Raw genomic sequence first — 21,597 nt, 5'->3', positions numbered from 1 at the left:
TCTCCTTCCGGGCAGCCTCGCCGTCCTTCTTCCGTTCTCCTTCCGGGAAGCCTTGCTGAGCCCCCCAGCAAGGGGGGGTCCATTCCCCAAATCCTACACCAGCCAACTTCCTGCAAAAGCTTTCCATGTAGTAGAGCCTCTAATGCTCAACGACATGATGGAAACTGCCTTAGGGAGAAACCCCAGCCACTCTGCCTCAGCGTATGACCTGTGCATTCACCGAACCCCCATGATAAGTAGTATTTCCACAAATAGTGTAGAAATGCACTTAAAGAAGAAAGAATGAATTGTTCTACCTGCCTATTCAACCCTTATTTTGGTTTATACAGAAGACTTTTGTTTAGCTGCCTTCTAGGGAGATGCAAATTTTTACATGTATATATTTATATTTCCACTATGGTCTGTTTGTGCCCCCTGTAAAATCTGTAAGCTGATGGTATTAGGAAATGGGGCGGCCTTTGAGAGGTGACTGAGTCTTGTGGATGGAGCCCTCATGAATGATATTTGTGCCATTATAAAAGAGACCCCAAAGAGTGAGCTTGCCCCTTCTGCCGCATGAAGAAGCAGGGAGAAGTCTATACCTGGAAGAAGGCCCCCCACCTGACCATGCCAGCACCCTGATCTTGGGCTTCCAGCCTCCAGAACTGTGAGGAAATACATTTCTGTTGTTTAAAAGCCATCAAATCTATGGAATTTTTCTAATAGCAGCCTGAACTGATTAAGACAATTGCATATTATTTTTAAATTTTATATTTTGAAAATAGAAATATTTTGTGAATCAAATGTCCTTTCCACAGAACTACGTTCTCCATTTCTTTTCAAGACAATGATGACAGCTGCCATTTGAATCCTCCCATCAGCTAAATTATCCAAGCTTTTCCCAAAACCTTAACTTCACTCACAGGATAGGCAAAGCCGATTATTCCCAAACATATTCATTTCTTCCTATCCCTAAAAGGGACAAAAGTATTGCCCAAAGATAAATAAATGGGTATGATTAAAAAAAATAATAATAAGATTTATCCAATTCTCCCTACAGAATGAATGGGTTCTAATACTCTATTCCCTTAACTAGGACACAGTCCACAGATGTGTGATTTGGAGCAATGCTTCTCAAACTTGACTGTGTACACTGATCACGTGGAGGCGGTATGAAAATGCAGATTCTGACCCAGTCAGTCTGGGGTGGGGCCTGAGATTCTGCATTTCTATCAGGCTTCCAAATGATGCCAACCCTTTAGGTCCAAAAACCAGACTCTGAGTGGCAAAGTGGTAGAAGGCCGACGGAGAGGCACTTGGGTGGAGGGCGCGCGAAAGGAAGGAGCCCCATCGGCAGCCGTGAAGGTGATGGGGTCACAGCCGGAGGCGGGGAGGCTAAGCCCAGAGGCACCGCCTAGCTGCGTGTGACCGAAGAAAGGGGTAAGAAGCAAAGACAGAAAAAAGAGACGGGCGCCTGGGTGGCTCAGTTGGTTAAGCGAGTGCCTTTGGCTCAGGTCATGATCCCAGGGTCCTGGGATCGAGCCCTGCGTCGGGCTCCCTGCTCGGCGGGAAGCCTGCTTCTCCCTTTCCCGCTCCCCCTGCTTGTGTTCCCTCTCTCGCTGTCTCACTCTGTGTCAAATAAATAAATAAAATCTTTAAAAAAAAGAGAGAGAGACTATTATTAAAGCGGTTTGAATTTCACAACTACAGGAAGGGGTAAAAAATTCAAAGGGAGAGAAAGACATGAGGTCAAAGTCAGAAGAACTTAAACAGAACTCCGAAGTCCAGGCAACACAATGAACAAAACTACAGTCAAGGAAGAGAACACAGTCACTCCCTTGGAAGTCTAGTGAAGTAAGACAGACATGTCATCAAGTGCCAAACCAAGCTAGGACACAGGATTTAATTTTGCCCGTGGATTGAAGAGCTGGATCTGCTCGTGCGGCTTCATCTGAAAAAAATCACCAGTGAAATTTCACAGGAGTGGGAAAACGGGCCTAAAATGGGATAGCAAGAAAAAGGCCTACCCATCTGCTAGAACTCAAGCAGCAGCCACATCAGCATCCCTCCGCTGGGAGCAAAGTGGGCGGGAGACAGATGGACCAGGGACCCCCACACTGCTGCTGGGCCAGCCCAGCCAAACCTGCCCGACCGGGGCCTGACATAGGCCCCTCGTGTGGGATAGTCCAGGTTTGGTGGGGGACACAAAAACACACAGAGTATCCTACCACAGACTATCCTGGAAATAGGATTGCTTGGGAGGAAAAAAAAAAAACCTACCAAAAAAAAAAAAAAACCAAAAACTGAAAAAATGAAAATAAAGTGTGCTTAAATATTTATGTGGGTATTTTTCTAATACTTTTATATGGCCTTTGTTCCCCTACCACCACCACCACCACCAAAAAAAAAAAAAAAAAAAAAAAAAATCCTTTCTCCTATAAATAGTAGAGGACAAACAAGAACTGTGATTGACAGCGGTGGGACCCAGCAGAAGCCACTTCAGAAAAGACCTGGGAGGCTGGCTTGTAAGCGTGGCTGAGCCACTGACCAGCTCCATTACCTGCGCAGGTTACCCCAGGGCCTTGAACCTCAACCTCCTTTCGTAGGAGATTATTACTGCCGTCTACATGGGATTTTTGTGAAATAAGCAATATGAGAGCTATAAAAGCCCTTGCAGAATGCCTAGCACATAACACAAATGCTAAAAGCCAGGCTCTCCATGTCTCAGTCCCCTCCTCGCGGGCGACAAGGATCACTTCTCTCAAGTGTCCTAAGCTGCTGACTAAGCCTTGAAGGTGCAGAGACAGCCCCTGGCAGCAGTGCTCACCTGTCCCTACAGAAACATTACAGCAGGCGCCCGGGCGCCCTGCTGGCTCTAAGAGTGTCTCTAACGCGGGTACAGGTCATTGGGCCATGAACTTGTGGCTTCGTTTCTGACTCTACGCTGTCTCCACCCGGGGAGGAGTATTTCCTAAGGATTTCACCCCGTGTTTAATTTATACCACCCTGTCATACTCCAACTGTGATGGTACACTGCCTCAAACCGTCTTGGGATAAGGAGTCTACACATATACTTATGCAAAGGGTTCAAAACACAGAGCACAGGGGCGCCTGTCTGGCTGGGTCGGTAGAGCTTTCTACTCTTGACCTCAGGGTCGGAAGTTCCAGTCCCACAGTGGGGGTGTAGAGATTACTTAAAAAATAAAATCTTTAAAAAATAAAAATAAAAAACCACAGAGCATAGAGAAGAGTTTGAAGATCTAAGAATGAGGAAAAGTTAAAGCCTAGTTTCTTTTGCCCCTAAAACCAAGAGAGATCCACAAAGCACTGAAAGGAAAGAAATTTCATTACGGAAAGGGAACAGTTTAAATGGGTTCTGAATTCAAAATATTAAACTATACTTAACCAAATTAGCATATTTTCACAGCTTATGTAAGTACTAAATAGATTCTTCATTATCTGATACTGGTGGCAAAATATCCTAATCAGCCTTAGTTAGGAATCAAACCTCTCAACCTCCAACATCATGTGCAGTTATATCTGAGGAGATGTTATTTCTAACTTTATTCTCAAACACTGGTTTTCAACCTTGGTTACATATTGAAATCGCCTGGGGAGCTTTAAAAAAAATACCAGTGCCTGGATCCTAGCCCCAGAGATGCTGATGTAAATTGGTTTAGGGTAACAGGCTGGGAATGAAATTTTTCAAAAGCTCCCAGGTGAGTCTCAAATGTTCGGCCAAAGTTGAGAACCACTGCTTTGGAGCTAAGCACTGAGAGATGCTTCATTCCTTCAACAAAATGCTGAGAGAAAGGCACTTAGCCACACCGCAACTTAATCTAAAAAGGAAAAAATATCTGTGATTTATAAATACTACCATATGTAACATACACCTCCAAATGCAAGAGATACCTCTCCAGATACATCTTTGAAGTGTATGCAACATCCTGCTAGCACTTAAAGAAATCTTTAAATGATGAGGGTAATCGTGTTAAATAAAAACACTTTTCAGAAAGTCATTCTCCAGCTTGCAATGCCATAACATCAGCATCATAATGAAGGGTAACCTAATCCCTATTCATAAATAGCCCAATACCATCAGTGGCAGAATTAAAAACAAAAACCATAAACCTCAATGATATCAAATGTCAGCCACGAAATGGAAGAAAAAGATTGACAAAGCTCTTCTAAGAGTGACGGATTTTTTTTGTCCTGTCATTTTCAGTCATGAAAATGTCATTAGGAGGTATTTTAATTATAAAAAATTAGACATCATATGTGCAGCAAACTCTTGCCTCTTTTGGAATAAGATTATCAAGAGGGAGAAACCTCAAGAAAGAGTAAGTCAAATATTTCGACTTGTACCCCTTACAAACGAATCAACCAATGTTCCTTGCCATTTAGTTTTGTAGTTATTTTCCTATGATTTTGTATCTGTGTTTATCCAAGGATAGTCCATTGAAGGCAGGATTAGAAATGGAGAAGTCTAGATATTTTGAAGATGGGGAAATATTGTTAAAAACATTGGGAGAAGGGGAGCATAAATTCTGTGACAGCCTTAACCAGTGTTTGTAGAGAAGTATTTAAAACTAGAGAGAGCAGCTGTAAAAGGCAGAGTGTCATGGGAGTTGGAGGGCAGGAAACTCTCGAAATCAGCACAGCAATCACAATGGGTAAGTGTCTGTTTGCAGACAGAACAGAGCAGACATCCCAGGGCCTACGGCTTGGTGACGCTTGGTGATGATGTCAGGAAGTTGGGCACTCCACAAAAACTGTCCAAACGAAATGGAAGAATCTTGCCTGAAAATGTAAGAAGCCACTGGTCTAGTTCTTTTCTTCAAAAGAAACAAGGAGGGGAAAAGAACACAAAGAATAAAAATGTGATGCTGAAATACTATAGAAAAACCCAACGGGGAGGAGCCGATTTCTTCCAGTTGGCTGCGAAGTTCTTCAGCCAACAGTAATAAGGATGCCCTACGGGTCCTGGAAGCTCTTATGTTGGCCCTCCTGGGATCCAAATCAGATTCCGCTATCAATAACTGCTATTTGGTCTTTTAATCGACTACAACTGGGAGTTCTGGGAAAAGTAAAGTTGAAGACTTCATTAAAAACAGAAACAGGAAGAATTTTTCTTGTCAGCCAACTGATGTTGCTGGAAACCTCCAGGCCAACTTACAGCACAGCTGCTCTATTTGGCTTCATCACCCAACGATGAGAATGTGAGGTCAAATGTGTCTTTTTATTTTTTGTGGCGCCCCCGTCCCACACCTGGGGGTGGGGGGCGACTACTGTCTGCAGCCTGGGGTTCTGCCAGGGAAGAGCCCTCCTGCAGAAGCGGCCGGAGCCCTGCCCGGCACTCTCCGACCTTCTCCCTGAGGATTCCACAGTCCTTCTGTTTCCACAGCAGCTAATTAATTGTGGAAATAACCAAACCAAAATAAAGAAGATAAGGGAGGAAAGAACAAAATCATCTGCCTCAACCCAAGCCAACAACATTTTCCAGAAGTCCATGAGGACGGCAAAAGTGAGGTATAAAAAAAATAAACAATATGTAACTAAAGTCATATTCAATCTTGGCATGTTTTCCCCATTTTCTCCGACTCTGAAAATGAGTATGTGCTGGGTCTCTTTGTTACTGAGCACATGTAAGTCCAGAAACACGTGTCCTTGCAATATTCATTTCTGCTTACTCTTTGGGGAAAAAATGAGATGTTAAACATTTTAGCAAGCCATTTCTAACAAATGTATAAAAACACTTAAAAGTAAATTCAATTAGTACATTTATTATCTGAATCAACTATGACTTTTAAATTTGAAGTTCCAAAATGAAAAATGTTTTCTGTGATCAAATCATACATATTCCCAGCTAACGTAACTTTAGAGCTGTAAAAATAGTTTTGCATATATAACAGTTATTCTCTAATTTCTTAAAAATGTATGTCTTCAAAATGTCTAAAAGTTTCCCATTCCTAATCCTGTCTTCAGTTGGACTATACTTTGGTGAACACAAATACCAAATTGTACAAAAATAATTAGTGGCAAAGGACAAATAGCAGGACAAAATTTAATGTTTGTGACCTGAAATGCTCAAAATAGCACCACATTCAGTGAAGCTGGCTTGTATCTTAATGCTATAGCCTTGGTATAAAAGATTCTACGAGAAAGAGCCAAATGCAATTTGTTACCACATATGATGAGGAATGAGCTGGGATATGAATAATTAATCTACTAATTAGAAAATACTTTTGTTCAAAAAGCATGGAAAAGTACTTTCATTTCTATAATAAAGAGAACACACATTATAGCTTCCAGCTTTTTAAGTTGACGTCCTCAAACTGGTATAATTTTTTTCTACAATAAACAAGGCTTACAAATGTATCAACACAATTACAGAGATTAGGTAAGAACATACAAAAAATGTTTTTTAAATTTTTTAAACCTCAATTAAAAGGGGGGAACCCTGCTAGCGAAAGGAACTACTTAGAGGTCCCCACATATTGTAATTTAATTTTAAAAGTATAAGAGAAGCCTATGTCAGATAATGAAACTATTAGGGGATAATTAAACTGTTCTCCCAAATGACCATTAGGCAAAATAAATACCTAGAGCTTTATTCTCCAAAATAACCTACAAATCACAGCTAATTCGTTCCTCTAAACACAAGAAAGGAAAGTAGGAAGAAAGGGAGAGATGCCTAGAGAGGGAACAGCAGGAGATCAAGAGAAATAAGAAATAATAAAATAACCGTGCAGCAAAAAGCAAAATGAGGGCAGTGGCTTTGTTCTGAGGGCAAGTAAACTCATGATTTATCTATGAACACTGTTAGTGAAACACAGCAAAATATCCTTATAAAGATGATATAGGAAAAGAAGGGCAGATGCCAGATTTTTTTCCAGCTGGAGACAGAAACTCTTCCATTATGTACATGGGAGAGGCAGATGGCACACTGTGTGCCCAGATCTATGCATTTACACTGGATTGTTTTTGTTACACTATAATGCTGGAGTGACTTGATTCCATCCTGAATTATGAAGCATAATTTGCTAGCAATCAGTGTTTTTGTTCAAGTGATTATTAAAAGGAATTTCATTAAAAGAATTAATTTTTAAATAGAACTTTGGTGATGAAGTTTTGCCATCAGGAGAATTCCTTATTGAACAAATGTGGAGACAGAGGGCCAGGGGTGAAACCGATCCCTCTCAAGTCCATGATCCACATGAAGAACACAGGCCCTCTGACCCAGGAAGCCATTTTCCTTCCATCACAAGTTTGGGCAACCATGGGTGGCCATTGTTTTTTGAAACGACTTTGCTCACATCTGTCACCCATCATGTGCTAAAATATTATAATGATCATTAAATATTGTTTTATAATGAAATCCCTTAACTAGACTTTTTTTTTTTTCCTTGAAGAAACAAGCACTTTGCCTGGCCCCAGGGCCATGATTTCTCCTACACACACAGCACTCCTGCCCCTAGGAATTAAACTGTAAGTTTTGATGGCATTGGTGTTTATGAAGCAATGAGAAAATGCTACTGAGCTTTCTGTGACTAGGGACCAAAGACAGACTAAAAATATGAGAACTCAAATCTAGAGAAAAAGTATTGAGAAGGATATGGTTGAAGTCTAAAAACCATCAAGTCAAGTTAAGGTGATGAACCAAAATGTCCATCAATCGCTGGCCAAAAATTTTAAGGAGAGTCCCCTGAAGGTTGGAAAAAGTGGGTTTTAGGATAAATAAAGGGAAGGACGACCATGTCACATTTATGGAAATCACTGTCACCTGGTGATAGAGACTGAAAGATGACTTCGAAAAAGCGGATTAGTTATTCACTGGTGAAATGGAATTTTAAGGGAAGTGAGTGGGCCCTCGAGCAGCATCCCTAACCTTGGAGATTAACCACAAACCAGAGAATTAAGCTCTTTCAAGAAACCTGAAGGCCATCTTCACATAGAATATACCCAGCCTGCATGACAGTGGATCAGACCCATTTAAGCCAGCCTCAAATTCCTACTGAAAAGCAAGAACTCCCTCAATGGAATGCATGTTAGAGAATCTGTTAAACCATTTCTACACAAATAGAGGGAAAAGGTGCAGAAAGAATCCATAGCTCAAAAAGCTCACCAACCCAATATAAAAATGAAGAAACTCATTTACCAGTCCCCAGGCTCCCCAAAAAACAGCAATCAACTTTGTTTTCCCCATCGTCTAGCTCAGTGTCTAGCATCTAGGAGGGTTTAATAATCATGCAGTTAACAAGCTCTATTCTGAAACTATAAATGTCTCCCAGAGAGTGTTAAGCCTATTATAGTCATTTATACCACTGTGGGATTAAAAAATGTGGGATTAACAAATCTCAGAAATTATCAAAGCATCTAGGTTGGAATGGTCAGGAATATAGAACAGACCAGTAACAGCCCTTGACTCCTAGAAAATTAACCACCAAAGCATCATACCTAGAGAGTTTAACTATAACTTTAACTATAATTAAAGGCCAAACTCTAATACATCTAAGAAAACTTAAAAACATGCCTAGAAAAAGAATTAAATTAACTAAATGCTATTCATGTAAGGCCAAGAAAAACATTTGTTCTAGGGTTTTCTAATCTAATTGCTGTTAAGATGAATTTTTACCAAGCATATTGCTTTGTCCTCCGATATATACACCCAAAACTCACCCTTCTTATGGGCCTGAGCACAATGAGGAAACTCGTTAAATATTTACCAAATAAATGACTAAATGTGTATCAGATCCGGAACCAAATGTCATTGAGGAATATTACAGTACTCATTTCAACAGTAAATAAATTTTATTTAAATTACCACTTATTTAGCACCAGTGATTTCATCTAATATTTCTTTTCCTCCCTTCCTTCTCAGAGAAGACAGGACTGTAATTATCACTTTGCTTCAGAAATCATGACCACTTGAATCCTTCTTCAGCCAGACCTGAAGTAAACTCCATATGACCACAGAATCGGACAGCCTCTGCCATACATAGAAGCAGAGTCCAGGGACAGTTGTCCAGAACTGCTCCGGGCCATCACATCATACCTGTGAGTGGAAATCCTACCTTACCAGGGGGGTTGAAGCAAGAGTGTAGGGACACGGAAGGGAGTAGGAAGTAGGAGGTGATAGTTTCAGCTGGGGAGGCGGACATTCCAACAGCCAGCAGACGGTTGATAACTGTGACTTCTATGACATAACACTCTCACAAAGTAAGGATTCCAGTGGCCATTGTTTCTTATAAGAACAATGGCTTCCAGTTAACACATGGCACGGTTTGTGAAATGATGCAGAGCGTGGACCTGTACATAATGCACGCACACGCACGCGCACACACACGGAATTAAAGGATTATTAGGATACCGGATGTCCAAACACTGCCAAAATGTGAACCCAGAGAGATAATAAAAGTGCGAGCAGCAGCAGTATTAGAAATTGAAAGGATTATAGCAACTTTGCTCCACACGATCTCATGTGCCAATAGCTGGGCCACAAAAGCCTGGCAACATCAGGCAGCCCATACTGTAAGTTCCATTTCTTGCTGTTTGCAAAGGACAAACATCCTAAAGAACCATTCCCCCTCCCATCTCTTGAAATATCAAGACATCAGAAGGTCAAAGGTTCAAGGTTAAGGAAAGATCAAAGCAAGAAATCAATATACCTCTTAAAGGAAAAATAGATAATTATACATATATACTATACTCTTAACACATCGTGGGCATTAAGCTGGGGGGGAGGTGGATGGAGAATGAGAGAAATAAACTAACTGCTAATAAGCTAACTCATAAATCCTAAAACCTCAGATTAATGAGCCAAGCACAAAGCCATAACACCCAGGTCCTTACATGTGCAGCTCTGCCTAAATTGTATCTCCAAATGACACTGTTATGGTCCCTGGTCCCAGGGAAACAGAGGAAAGTGTCCCCCCCTGCTGCCTCCACCAGGACCTTCATTAGCTCCCATGGCCAGCAACCAACTGCTGACCAACAGCCAGCAGAGGGAGAACATGGAGGCTTGGGGCAACTCGGGGCTCGTAGAGACCAGGGACCACAGTGTCGGCCCGGAAGGCTGGTTTCAGAATTGCCAGACACAAATGTACACAGGTCTCACAAAGACCCTGCATAAATAGTCTGCTGCTGGCAACAGGATGGCCATGGGATCTCCAACAGAGTGCCAAGATCAAGTACAATCATCACGGGCAAATTCGTGAGTGGTTATTTCCAAACAGGGCATACAAATGTACACTCCAATTAAAAAAAAAAAATAGCACATATTCAGTATAGCCACAGAATTTGAGGACTCCTAAAAGGATCTGAGAGATTTCCCAATCCAACAATCTTTCTAAACAGTGCTGTGCTGTTAGGTGACTTGACCAAAGGTAGAAAACAAGTCGGTGGCAGAAGTAGGACCCGACTCTCCCCACAGTTTTAGTGCTTTTTCCACTTGGGGAGAGTGACCTTCAAAACTGGTCAGATGACAAAGGCACAATTTTATTGGTCACCATGATTGCAAGCGACAGAAGGATGCAGCAATCATTTCCGTAAGAGCAAAGCACAGATGAAATTCTGAAGAAGGTCACAGCCTTAAATGTATATATATTTTGTGGGGTTTGGGTTGTTTTTGTTTTGTTTTGTTTTGTTTTGTTTTGGAATTAACATTAAATTGTGGAAGCCCCTGCTTTAATCTGAGTTTTAGCGGGCAATCTGTTGCTTCAATCGCAGCGAAATCTATGCCTTGTGGAGCCTAATTTAAAATGTGAGGCCAAACACATCTGGAAAAGTGCAGCTTTATCCTTCTACTTAATTTATACTATAGTGTGCCGTAATTAAGACTGGAATAAAAGCTATATTCTGAGTAAAGACAAAAAGCTCTTGTTAATGACATTCCATTCCCAATGTAGAAAACAACAAAAGGCTTCTTCATTTGGAGCCAAATGTCATTATACTTTGTAGCTTGTGTGGATAGCTATTGGACTAATATTTGTACTGGGATTAGGGTTGGGATAACCAATCAGTTAACTCCTCCACTGCAGTTTCCTATTATCCTCAAATAAATGGCCAAAAGGAAAATAAAAGAATTGGCAGGCAGAATGACAACTATATTTATGAGATTAAACTCTCAAACCCTTCACAGTTTGCCGGGCAACTAATAACCATTTGCCAAGCTGTTCGTTTAATAACGAGTCAGTTAAGCCAAAAGCAAAAGTTCCTGCAATCAACCAATGCTACTATAGTCATATCCTCAAAGCTCCAATTATTTATGTAACGTACGTACTTCCTTTAGAATAAGAATTACAAGTTGCCATGTACAAAAAGCAAACTCCTCTTCTTAGCCAAAAGCAAGCTACCCTGCAGTATTTTGAATAACTGAAATGTGTAGGTCATCTGGTAATTTCTGAAAGGCAAAATGACCAAAAAGGGCTTGGGGAGTAATTCCTATCTATGTCGACTCTGGATGGAGGGCCAGAAGCTCTCCAACCCAGCTCTGCACTCAGCATCACATGACCTTCGAGTTCATCTAACTGTGTCTGTTCCCTGGTTTTCCAAAAGAGAGTGTCAGTGCGGAGACCAGGCCCACCCTGGAATTATGAGGACTGAACAAAACCCTGCTTGTGATAGCAAAGTGAGTCATACAGTATACAACACAACTGTAAGGGACGGTATAATTAATCAGGGGAGGAGCAGCGATGTGGGCTGCTTTCCAAGAAATACATGTGTCAAAATAGGAGGGAACACCAACTTGCCTTTGCTCTCTCTTTCCCCTGCTCCTCTGGCCAGCCCTGCAAACCCACCAGTGAAGAAAAGCAACCGGCGGGTATCCTTCACTTTTTACTTACTAATAGTTCATCCATACTGGTCTGGCATTTTTCCAAGTTGATGCGCTTTATTGCTACGCGTTCTTGCCGGGGCTTGCAGAGAGCAGCCTGGACCACAGCCGTAGCACCGCTGCCTGAAACAAAAGAAAAACAGAATCAGCTATCAGGTGGCATGCTGTCTGGTTACTAGTCGTGACCCCCTTCCTAAACAAATACCTATCTTTTTTTTTTTAAGTCTTCTACTCAAGGTATTCAAAACATTGCCTTTTAACATATTCTTAAAGAGTCTCTGAGTCTGAAAATAATTATCTGTGGGAGAAAAAGCAAAGAGCAGACTGCTCGATGGGATAGAAAAACAGTGCCCATGCTCCAGAAGCTACAATCCACATCAAAAAAGCCCATTGCAATCCAGCATGTTCCCTGCTGCCTGAAACAAAGGCTGATAAAGTGACGGGTCCTGAGGTCACAGGGACAAGAGACAGGAGCCTCTAAGCACAACGCTGCCCGGAGGCCATTACCGTCCCCGGCCCCCAGGATTCTCTAACTTCAGTGCCCTTAAAATACCTCGAGCTCTTCTTCCATTTCAGCCCAAACCAAACCACTCCAGCCTGAACGACTTCAGGGTTTCCGCGAGACGCCGTGACAACTTATCTGTGCTCTTTGAGCTTATTCCTTCTAAACTTGCTCTACAATTAAAAGAACAAGAATCAGCCCAAGGATTCTCATGTTGAAAGGACAACTTTCAAGGATGCCAAGCAAGGGATGCAAATATGTAATTACAAAAGCTCTCAGCATTCATATGAATTTCCTATTTCTAAAGTTTCATGATCATTAACTAAAGCACTCAAACTCCTAGGAGACAGAGTCATGTCATTGTCCATATCTTATAAGAGCAAAATGCAGACGTGTAATGATTTGTGGCAGAGCACAAAGAGCTCCTAATCCGGTTTGTATTCCATGGAGGCAAAAAGACCTCTAGGTTAAGGCATCTCACTTCTGCAAAGAATACCAAAAACCTCCTTAGGATCACATAAATCCTCTACCCCTGCAAGACAGCCAAGCAGAGAAAGAGTCTGTGCTCAGGATTGTGCAAAAGGGGGCCCAGATGTGACCATGCACCTTTCTCCTTAAAGCTTTTCTTCGAGGACTACTTCTCAAATGAGTCATCCAGTATCATCAAATGGAGGAAGGGGCAGCTTTGGACAATACAGAAGGGAGATCAGTATTAGCTTTCCTTAGCAGATGTGATAGGCAGGCATGACATTTCTAGTGAAAATCAATCCTTTCCCACACCAAGGAGGTAGGTGCCCAAGTGGGTGTCTCTGGAGCTGAAAGTTTGCCCTTTCTTCTGTCCTGTGGTCTCAATATCCACTCTGGCCCCTGGATCTGGTGTCCCAAGCAGATCACCCTATGCTCCAAAACCAGGTCTCCAACTTCAAGACTCCCATTCCAGGAAGTCCAACCGGTGTTCACCAAGGAGGGAGAAAATCCATATATACTAACCACCCCCGGTACCGTAGGCACTTTATTCATGCAATTCTCGTTACAAGCCTGCACATTTTTTATTCCTAGCCTCATGTTATATGTAAGAACACTGGGACTTGGAAAACTTGCCCACACAGCTAAGTGCCTGGGCTGGGGTCTGTGTCAGGTTGGCCAGACTCCAAGCTCCATGCTTTTCCCTGCTTCCCATAGGCCAGAGCCCACACTTCCCTTCCCCGCTTGTCCTGGCCTTATAGGACAGAAAAAAATGTCCTACATGCTTGAACAAAAAAGAAACCACCTAGAGGGAAGATTCAAGTGAGTCTTACTCTCTAGTTCAAGGAGGGAGTGCTATTGTCAGAGGTTGTTAAAAGGGCCTCCCTGTCCTTTTCTCACTGCCTGCCCCATCGGCTACTATTCCAAGTCCCACCATATCGGTCTTGGCCCTACAGATCAAAGCGTGCTGGGTTCAATCCAGAATGCTCTAGATATCACAGCCAAATACTACAAAGAGGCCTGCTGATAGCAAAGTGTACTTTCCAGTCAAGGTCTCCAGAACAAGAGACCATCACTGACTGTGCCGCCGAGAAAGTGGTAAGTAACTGGTTAGCACTGGGCCTGGTATCCAGCAGAGACATCAACACACGTCTTTAAGTTGCTGCTGATGGGAAGTCATTCTCGGCTCTACCCGCTATAAGTCTCCCACCCAAATCTACCCCCACCCCCACCCCCACCCCCACCGAATCCTTAATCCACATCCCAGAACATGTTCAAAGCAGGGGAACTGAAAAACAGGAATGGCGAGAACACACACTCCCAAAAAGGATAACACAAGTGCCTGTAAGAGGCGGCTGCCTCCCATGGCCTGGTAAATCCTTGACTATAAAAGTCTCCGGACTTCCACAGACACATGCAAGAACGCAGACAAAAACAAGAATTCCGGACAGAAAGAGGCAGCAGGAGGGAAAGTCTTTTATTGGAGCTTCACAACTAGAGAATTGTTATTACTTAACAACTATAACTGACTAAAGAACAACCAGCAGCTTCTCGTCTCTAGAGAGAATAATCCTGGGGTTCCTGTCATTGCGTGAATGCACGTCACCACTCACTGGACAAGTCAGGAGACACTGCTTTGACCCCAAAGATCTCCCTCAACTGCAAGGGAGATCAAGAACAATGACAGAGGGGCAGGGAGCCTTAGGGACTATCAAGTCCAAGCCCTAGCTTTATGGATGAGGAAGGGAAAGGAAGAGCACCCACACCAGAAAGCACCTTGATCTGGATTGACTTCCAGCCTCGAAACTATGAGAAGTCAGCGCCTATTGTTTGAGGCGCCCAGTCCCTAGTGTTTCGTTAAAGCAGCCTGAGCTGACTAATACAGAAGCCTTTCATTGTCAGTTCTACTCCCTGCCCTGCTATCACCTGTGGTAAATAATGCCGTACAAATGAGAAGCTCTCAACAACTGCCTACTTAAGTCAACAGCAAGATAAGGTAACATTCAATGGAAGGGCTTCTGGTGGGCCACTGTAGCTCCCAAATCTTAGGTTGTAAGACCCCAGAAAAGGAGGTTCAACAAGGATTCTACCCTTCCTATCCTTTCAACCCTAGTACCAATTTCCTCTATGATGTTGGGCTTAATTTTTCTCTAAATCTCAGTTTCCTTAATGGGCATAATAAAATCTACCCATGAGGCCTAATAACATCGCCGGAAACATCAGTTCAGTAAATGTTAGGCTCTCTCTCTGGAATGCATTTCTGCACCCACAGAATTAAGGAGGCAGACTGTATCTATAGCCGGCACTAGCCCCCCCACCCCACCACCACCCAGGGGAAAAAGAGAAGGCCGAGTAGCTCCAGGTCAGTACTAAGTATCATTCTGCCTACAGGAAGATTCAGTTGGTTTAAAGAAGGGAAAAGGAGGGCTAAGTTCGAAAACCGGAAGACTAAATTATTTCTAAGGTCTGAGCCAGCATAATGAGTCTAAGAGTCTAAAATATAAGAAAAGAATCCAGAGAATTCTGGAATAGCTATGAATTAAGATTCTATAGCTAAACTTCTTATTGATAAGGTACTCTGATATCTAACCTAAAAATTACTTTAAAAAGTCTCTGTCTACCCGGATTGCAGGAGTTCATAACCTGGCCCCACCACACAGTAAATGCTTGTTCTTTGATGACTGACTTAACTCCTCCATGCCTCAATTTCTTCATTTGTATGATGGAGATAACAGCATAGAGCTCATAGCGTAGCTGGGAGGATCACATGGGTTAATACATGGAAAGCCCTTGGAACTGTGTCTAGTACATAGGAAGCACTAGTTAAATCTTAAGTTAGTATTACTTTTCAGGGAAATCCCTCCAAGTCAATTGGTGTCCGGCCAATTTGTTGTTTTAATGCTACATATTTCATGATGTTGACATACCATAATTTATTCAGCCCTTCCTCTATTGATCAGTCTTCTCTTTATTTCCAGTTTTCCCTCCAATATGAATAATGGAGCGATAAACAGCTGATACTTTATATACATATTAGTCCATAAGAACTTTTCTTTATGTTAAAGTTAGGACGTGGCCAACTGTCCAGTAATCTCTCCTCATAAATGTCAGGAATTAAGAAACAAACGAAATAGATATTATATTAGCCTATAACATGAATAGTGGCCAGTGGAAGGAAGCTGTCATCACATCCTACTTAAATGAGGAGCACTGAGCCAAAAATTTTCATACAATAAGTTTGCCCAACTCTTAGCACATGGAAGGATTCCTTCCTTATGCTTACCTGTCCTTTCTCAGTGCACAGTGTCCGGAGCTGCGTCAGGCTGTCTTTTTGGATGTGCTGGTTGGGGATGGATAATTAACAAAACAAATGGCTCTGATCCAGCTGATGACTTCTTCCAATTCTCTCCTTATCCAACATACTATAGGTGTTCTATTTATATCACGTGTCCAACCTCAAAGCCCACGAGGCCAGTCAAGGTCACCTGAGAGCCGGAAGCTGGCCAGCGTGTGAACGGACACACACGTGAACTCTGTAGGAACATAGCGGCCACCCACCCCCGCTAATGTCGCCACGGAAGTTCGCCAACCTAGCACGCCAAGATTCTGATTTTTGCAGAGAAGCTGAAAACTCAGAATTTTGTTTGAAATCTCCTAATACGATAAGGTTAGCAATTAAATCTTTTTTAACATAAAAGCACTGTGAGTCACAAAACAGCTTGCCACAGGCTGTATTTTGCCTCCCTGTGTAATTACTATTTGGCTTCAGAGGTGCACCCTTCCTTGCCCGATGTCCAATTTTTAAATTATTTGTTAGCCTACACATATGAAGTTGCCATTCTTCTCAATCAAAAGGGATCACATTTCCAATGATTCAACATAATACATGTACATACTCAGGACATGGGCCCACACTGATTTACTACATGTGACCGTGTTGTCATCTACCTTATCCCACTATTTCCCACCAAGAGAAAACTACCAGGGCTATTTTCCTGTTGTTTGGTACATTCTATGTGGAAGGAACAGCACAGTAAACTATCAAGTCAAACACAAAGAAGGGAAGCTGTGAGACAGGTGTTATACGCAATTCGCATGTATATATATGGATTCCTTAATAACACAGACACTCCTGCTGGCCTGTCTGATAAATGGTACACAGACTGTGTGTATACAATGGGCATGGCACAGCAAGGCCACGTTTCTCAAGGAAGTTACAAACAGGGGACACGCACCCCACACACCGAGTGACCTTCTTCACGTTACAACCACGCTGGCTGACTTACATCCTTCTGCCACCATCGGTGGACCCACCTTCTGGGATTGCTGGAGCAGAGTAAGAGCTCACACAAAATAAATAAATGAAGATGACGGTGAGGTGGAGAAATGGCCACTGAGCAAATATGCTCACATTTCACTACCGACCTGCACAAACTCCCTTACCTGGGATAGCCTGGCTTGTTGGAACCTTTAGAGGTCACAGACCTCACCAAAGGAAAGCAGCACTCGTCTGTAACTTGGCAAGAATCATCTGATAATGCCACAGAAAAACAAAAAGTAGCCTGGGGATCTGATCGTAAGAGAGATAGAGGGGAACTGGGATGTGGAATCAAATTGAAATGAATGTCAATAAATTCACCTTGCACCTCAAGCTACATCTAAAGCAACAGTTAAAACAAACATAAAAAAAAAAACCCTACATTACACTTACTAAATTCAGAAGGTACATGGATTATGATTACTGATATAAATAAAATCAATAATGAATATTGCGAGAGTACAAGTAAATTCTAGTCACCCGGTTAAAGAGGAGTGGTAAGTACATGATAAGGAATTATTAAATAACAGGCTCTAGGGGCACCTGGGTGGCTCAGATGGCTTAGAAGCCTCTGCCTTCGGCTCAGGTCATGATCCTGGGGTCCTGGGATCGAGCCCCTTATCAGGCTCCCAGCTCAGTGGGGAGCCTGCTTCTCCCTCTCCCTCTGCCTCTCCTGCTTGTTCTCTTTCTCTCAAATGAATAAATAAAATCTTTAAAAAAAATAAATAACAGACTCTAATTTCCATCAAATTCAATGTGATTAATATTGGGATTTACTCCCATTTTTTGTTTTCCTAATGATATACAGTAGATAAAAAAAATCACTCTGTGAATACGATTAGTTGCCGGCTTAAAAAATACTTCATTAGTCTGAAGAGCACTCATTTAGGGCTTAGACCCCTCAAAGCTGGAACTGCATTCTAGGATTCTAGTCCTGATGCTGATACTAACCAACATGCAACTTGGAGGAAACATCTCTGTCTGTGAATGTGCATTTATTTGCTAAGAAAAAGAACATCCTATTTTGATGGGGTGGGGGTGTTTGACAAGCTAGCCCCAGGGCTTGGCCAGGATTCACCTGAGACGCTGCCTCTTCCAACAACCGCAAGCAGAGTTAGTCATTTCCTCTTTGCTCCCAAGGACCCGGTGCAGCCTCATCGCAGCACTTACAGGATCACAGAGCGGTCTTCCCTGGCCTTATTACTCCTAGAATCAGCCCTACCGCTGAGGCCCCTGCCTGGAATGCAGGAGGCCGTAGGTAAGTGTTTGCTAAGTGAATAAAACCCACATCAACCCAACCCTGGGGAAGCTACCTAGACACAAGGGAGGTGAAGCTGTGTTCCACGCAGAGAGCACTAGGGCCCTGGCCGACTATATAATCTAGAAGGAAGGAGGAAGAGCAATTTTACTCAATATGTTATCTCTGACCTGCCTGTCCTGTGTGTTTTAAGTAGGCAGTCGGTGTATGTGGCAATTAACTCTAAGAACAGGCCTAGGGAGGCTACCTGCCTGAAGGCATTTCTGATCTGCAGAACATCTGTTTCAATTTTAGAGTCAAATGTCACAGGAAAGCTCATACTAAAGAGCAGTGTTCCACCAGAATGGGGAGGGAACCTCAGTTTTAAAAAATTAAATCCCCTGGCCACGGCTCAGCATGTAGGAGCCACGTGAAATGAGGCAGGCTAATATAGTAGCGACTTTGATGACTCCCCTGGAGTATAAAGTAGTGACATCAAACACCTAACAACGTGGAGAGGTGACAGGAGCCCTCAGCAGCCCTCCAAATCCATCTCAGGAACCACTGCGTCAGCCCCTGGAAGGCAGGAGGGACACATTCCTACAGAGCAAATTTGATTTTTAGATTCATTTAAAGGTCGAGTTCAAGTTCTTGCCCCCTGCACACTCAAAGCCCCATGATCTGGCAGGACTGAAAAACTTCCTGTTCTGCTCCAAGGGGGCAGTTCAACCCCTCCCAGCAAAACCTACTCATTCTACTGATTAAATCAACCAAACAGAAGCCAACATTCCACAGAGGAATGTCCATTGCTAGTCATACAGATAAACACATCCACTGGCGAAGGCCAAAAGACACAAGTGTCCTGGTTCTAACAGGGTGTTCCAACATGGCGTCTCTCATCTTCACTGCTCCAACCTTAAGCCACCTGGAAATGGGAAAGGCTACAAATACAAAACGAAGAACCAATCTCTACTCCAAGGTCAGTCCCATTCATCCCAGCTCAGCTACATGCATGTTTGCCTTTGTATGAATAAGAGAAAGGTATCTCTCTCTCTGAACGGACACAAACCTGGATGTGCAAGGCCTGACAAGTGGATGGTGCACAATTAGGGGGAAAACCTCCTTTCACCCAGTTAATTGCATCATAGTTCATTGGGCTGAACGAGGGCTGATGTTCAGCCTCCACGGGCAATGTACACCCTTGGTGGCCTTGGAACAAAGATAAGCATATCCAAAGCACCCATCCTATAAAAACAAAAATAAGTAAGGTTTGTTTCTAAGCCCCAGGACAACAAGCCCAGACCTAACAAACAGCCCCATGAGAAGGCCCTGGATTGGGGTGGATTTTCTCAGAGCCTCTGAGACAGAATAACAACATCAGAAGCGCCTACAATGTCTGTTTCAAAAACAGGTTATTGAGCCCATACCCAACCTATTGAATCAGAATTACTAAAAGTGGTGCCTGATATGTGGGGTTTTTTTGTTTTTTGTTGTTTTTTTGTTTTTTTTTTTAGAGCGAGAGCACGAGCTTGAGCAGAGGGGAGGGGCAGAGAGAGAGAGAGAGAGAATCTTAAGCAGGTTTCGTACTCACTGAGGAGCCCCACTCAGTGCGGAGCCCAACTCAGGGCTCCATCTCACAAACCCGAGGATCGTGACCCGAGCCAAAATCAAGAGTCGGATACTCAACCGACTGAGCCACCCAGGCGCCCCAGTGATATGTGTATTTTTAATAAGCCTCTCCAGCGATCCCCCTCTTCTCTCAAGTTTGAAAACCATGGTTTCTGGGTCTCAGCTTGCCTCGCCCTTCCCCTGCCAGGACACAGGAAGATTTATCAGTTAGGAGACAGTTAGGAAAATAGAAAACAACACTAGGTGCTACAACAGATATCACGTGATATAAAGAAGCAGTTCAACAAGTATCAGAGAGCTGAAAAGACTAAGCAATAGAGCGGAACTGTGGGAAGCAGCTCCCACCCCTGGGGCGGGGAACGGGGAGTCAAAGAGAGGAGCTCGGGTTATGGGAATCTAACAGTTGAGAGGAGGGGCCCCACAGAGCTGGGAGCAGACCTCTTGAGGAGCAGGCGTTGCCACCTCGGGACCCTCCGTGAGGGCTCACGTGGGGCTGGGACGCAAACTTCTGAGGGTGGCCAGGCGATGGATTCTCTGAGGGGCACCAGGAGGCTGGTTCTGGATGCCGCAAGGAGCTGGAGACGGGAACCAGTGCCCGCTAGCAGACTGAAGGGCCCTTTCTGGAATGAGGCTGACAAGCACAGCAAGCAAATGGAATGAATCGTGTCCCTTCTGCCTCCTCCAGCCTCCCAGAAGCCCTCTAGCAGCCCCTAGTCCAGAGCTTAACCGGAAAACAGCACACAGAAGGAGGAACGTGGTTTGCAGACGAACAGCCCAATACACAAGCCAGTCTAGAAAGGTCTATCTGGTGCCTAGAGACAGCCACTTAATAAGGAGCCAAGGGAACAGGATGTCCAACAGCCCAACAAGAGACTGGTGCCTCTTCCGGGCTCCGCCTAGCAAGGGCCAGCCTCGTTCTTTTCATCCTCACTCACTCTGTTTTCAAACACAATTCCTAAAATGGCCCCTTTTAATATCTAATACTCCCACAATGTTCATTCTATCCTTACAACCCCAGCCCAGCCCCATTCTACTTCCTTTTGGTCACATGGTAGTTATGAGCGGGGGGTCTAGGGCCAGGCAGCCCTACCAGCAATGTGACCTTGGGCAAGTTTGCTCTGGCCATCTATGCCTCAGTTTCCTTAACTATAAAAAAGGGAGTGACAACCATAGCTACCTCACGGATGGCTGTAAATATCACATAAGATAATACAAATATAGCAATATAAATGAACATGGCTGGCACGTAAGTCGTTAATTATGTTTTGACTGCATTAATATTATCAACAGTATGATTATCCCACACACCTGGATAGAAACCCCAACGAGGTCTACTATAAGTTTCTAAACAAACAAACAAAAAGCTTGTTTATCCCCCTCCCCCGGGATCACCTCTGCCCCCACCTGCCCGAGTTCCACTTCTCAGTTTCCTGTGAAATTAAGTCCACTTCTCCCAACCCTACTTCTGGTAGCCAGCAATGACAACTAATTTTTATACAACAGTGATTGGGTGTACAGAAAATTATGCAGGGAAATGATTCACCTTCAAGACCCACTGCTCTGGTAATTATCCTTGGCTACCACATCCATGAAGCAGCAAGTAACTAAAACAATTCTCCTAGCTCGAGGACAGA

The 21,597-nt window shown here is 43.3% G+C and overlaps 1 protein-coding gene across 4 annotated transcripts in view; it reads right to left on the bottom strand.

Annotated features, from left to right (window-relative positions):
- Positions 1-21,597, bottom strand: part of STK39 (serine/threonine kinase 39) — a 296,558-nt gene that overhangs the window by 225,755 nt on the left and 49,206 nt on the right. For 3 of the 4 annotated variants that reach the window (XM_073882923.1, XM_025853633.2, XM_073882927.1), the window contains exon 2: positions 11,823-11,935. In XM_073882923.1, coding sequence (XP_073739024.1) covers positions 11,823-11,935 — 113 coding nt within the window. Of the gene's footprint in view, positions 490-11,822; positions 11,936-21,597 lie in introns of those variants that run through there. The other variant, XM_025853639.2, reaches the window with a different exon arrangement.

Source organism: Callorhinus ursinus, unplaced genomic scaffold (genome assembly GCF_003265705.2).
Source record: "Callorhinus ursinus isolate GAN/ISIS: 27379988/994484 unplaced genomic scaffold, GSC_fseal_2.0 scaffold2, whole genome shotgun sequence".
Lineage (NCBI taxonomy): Eukaryota > Metazoa > Chordata > Mammalia > Carnivora > Otariidae > Callorhinus > Callorhinus ursinus.
This window is presented reverse-complemented; position numbering and strand designations above follow the sequence as displayed.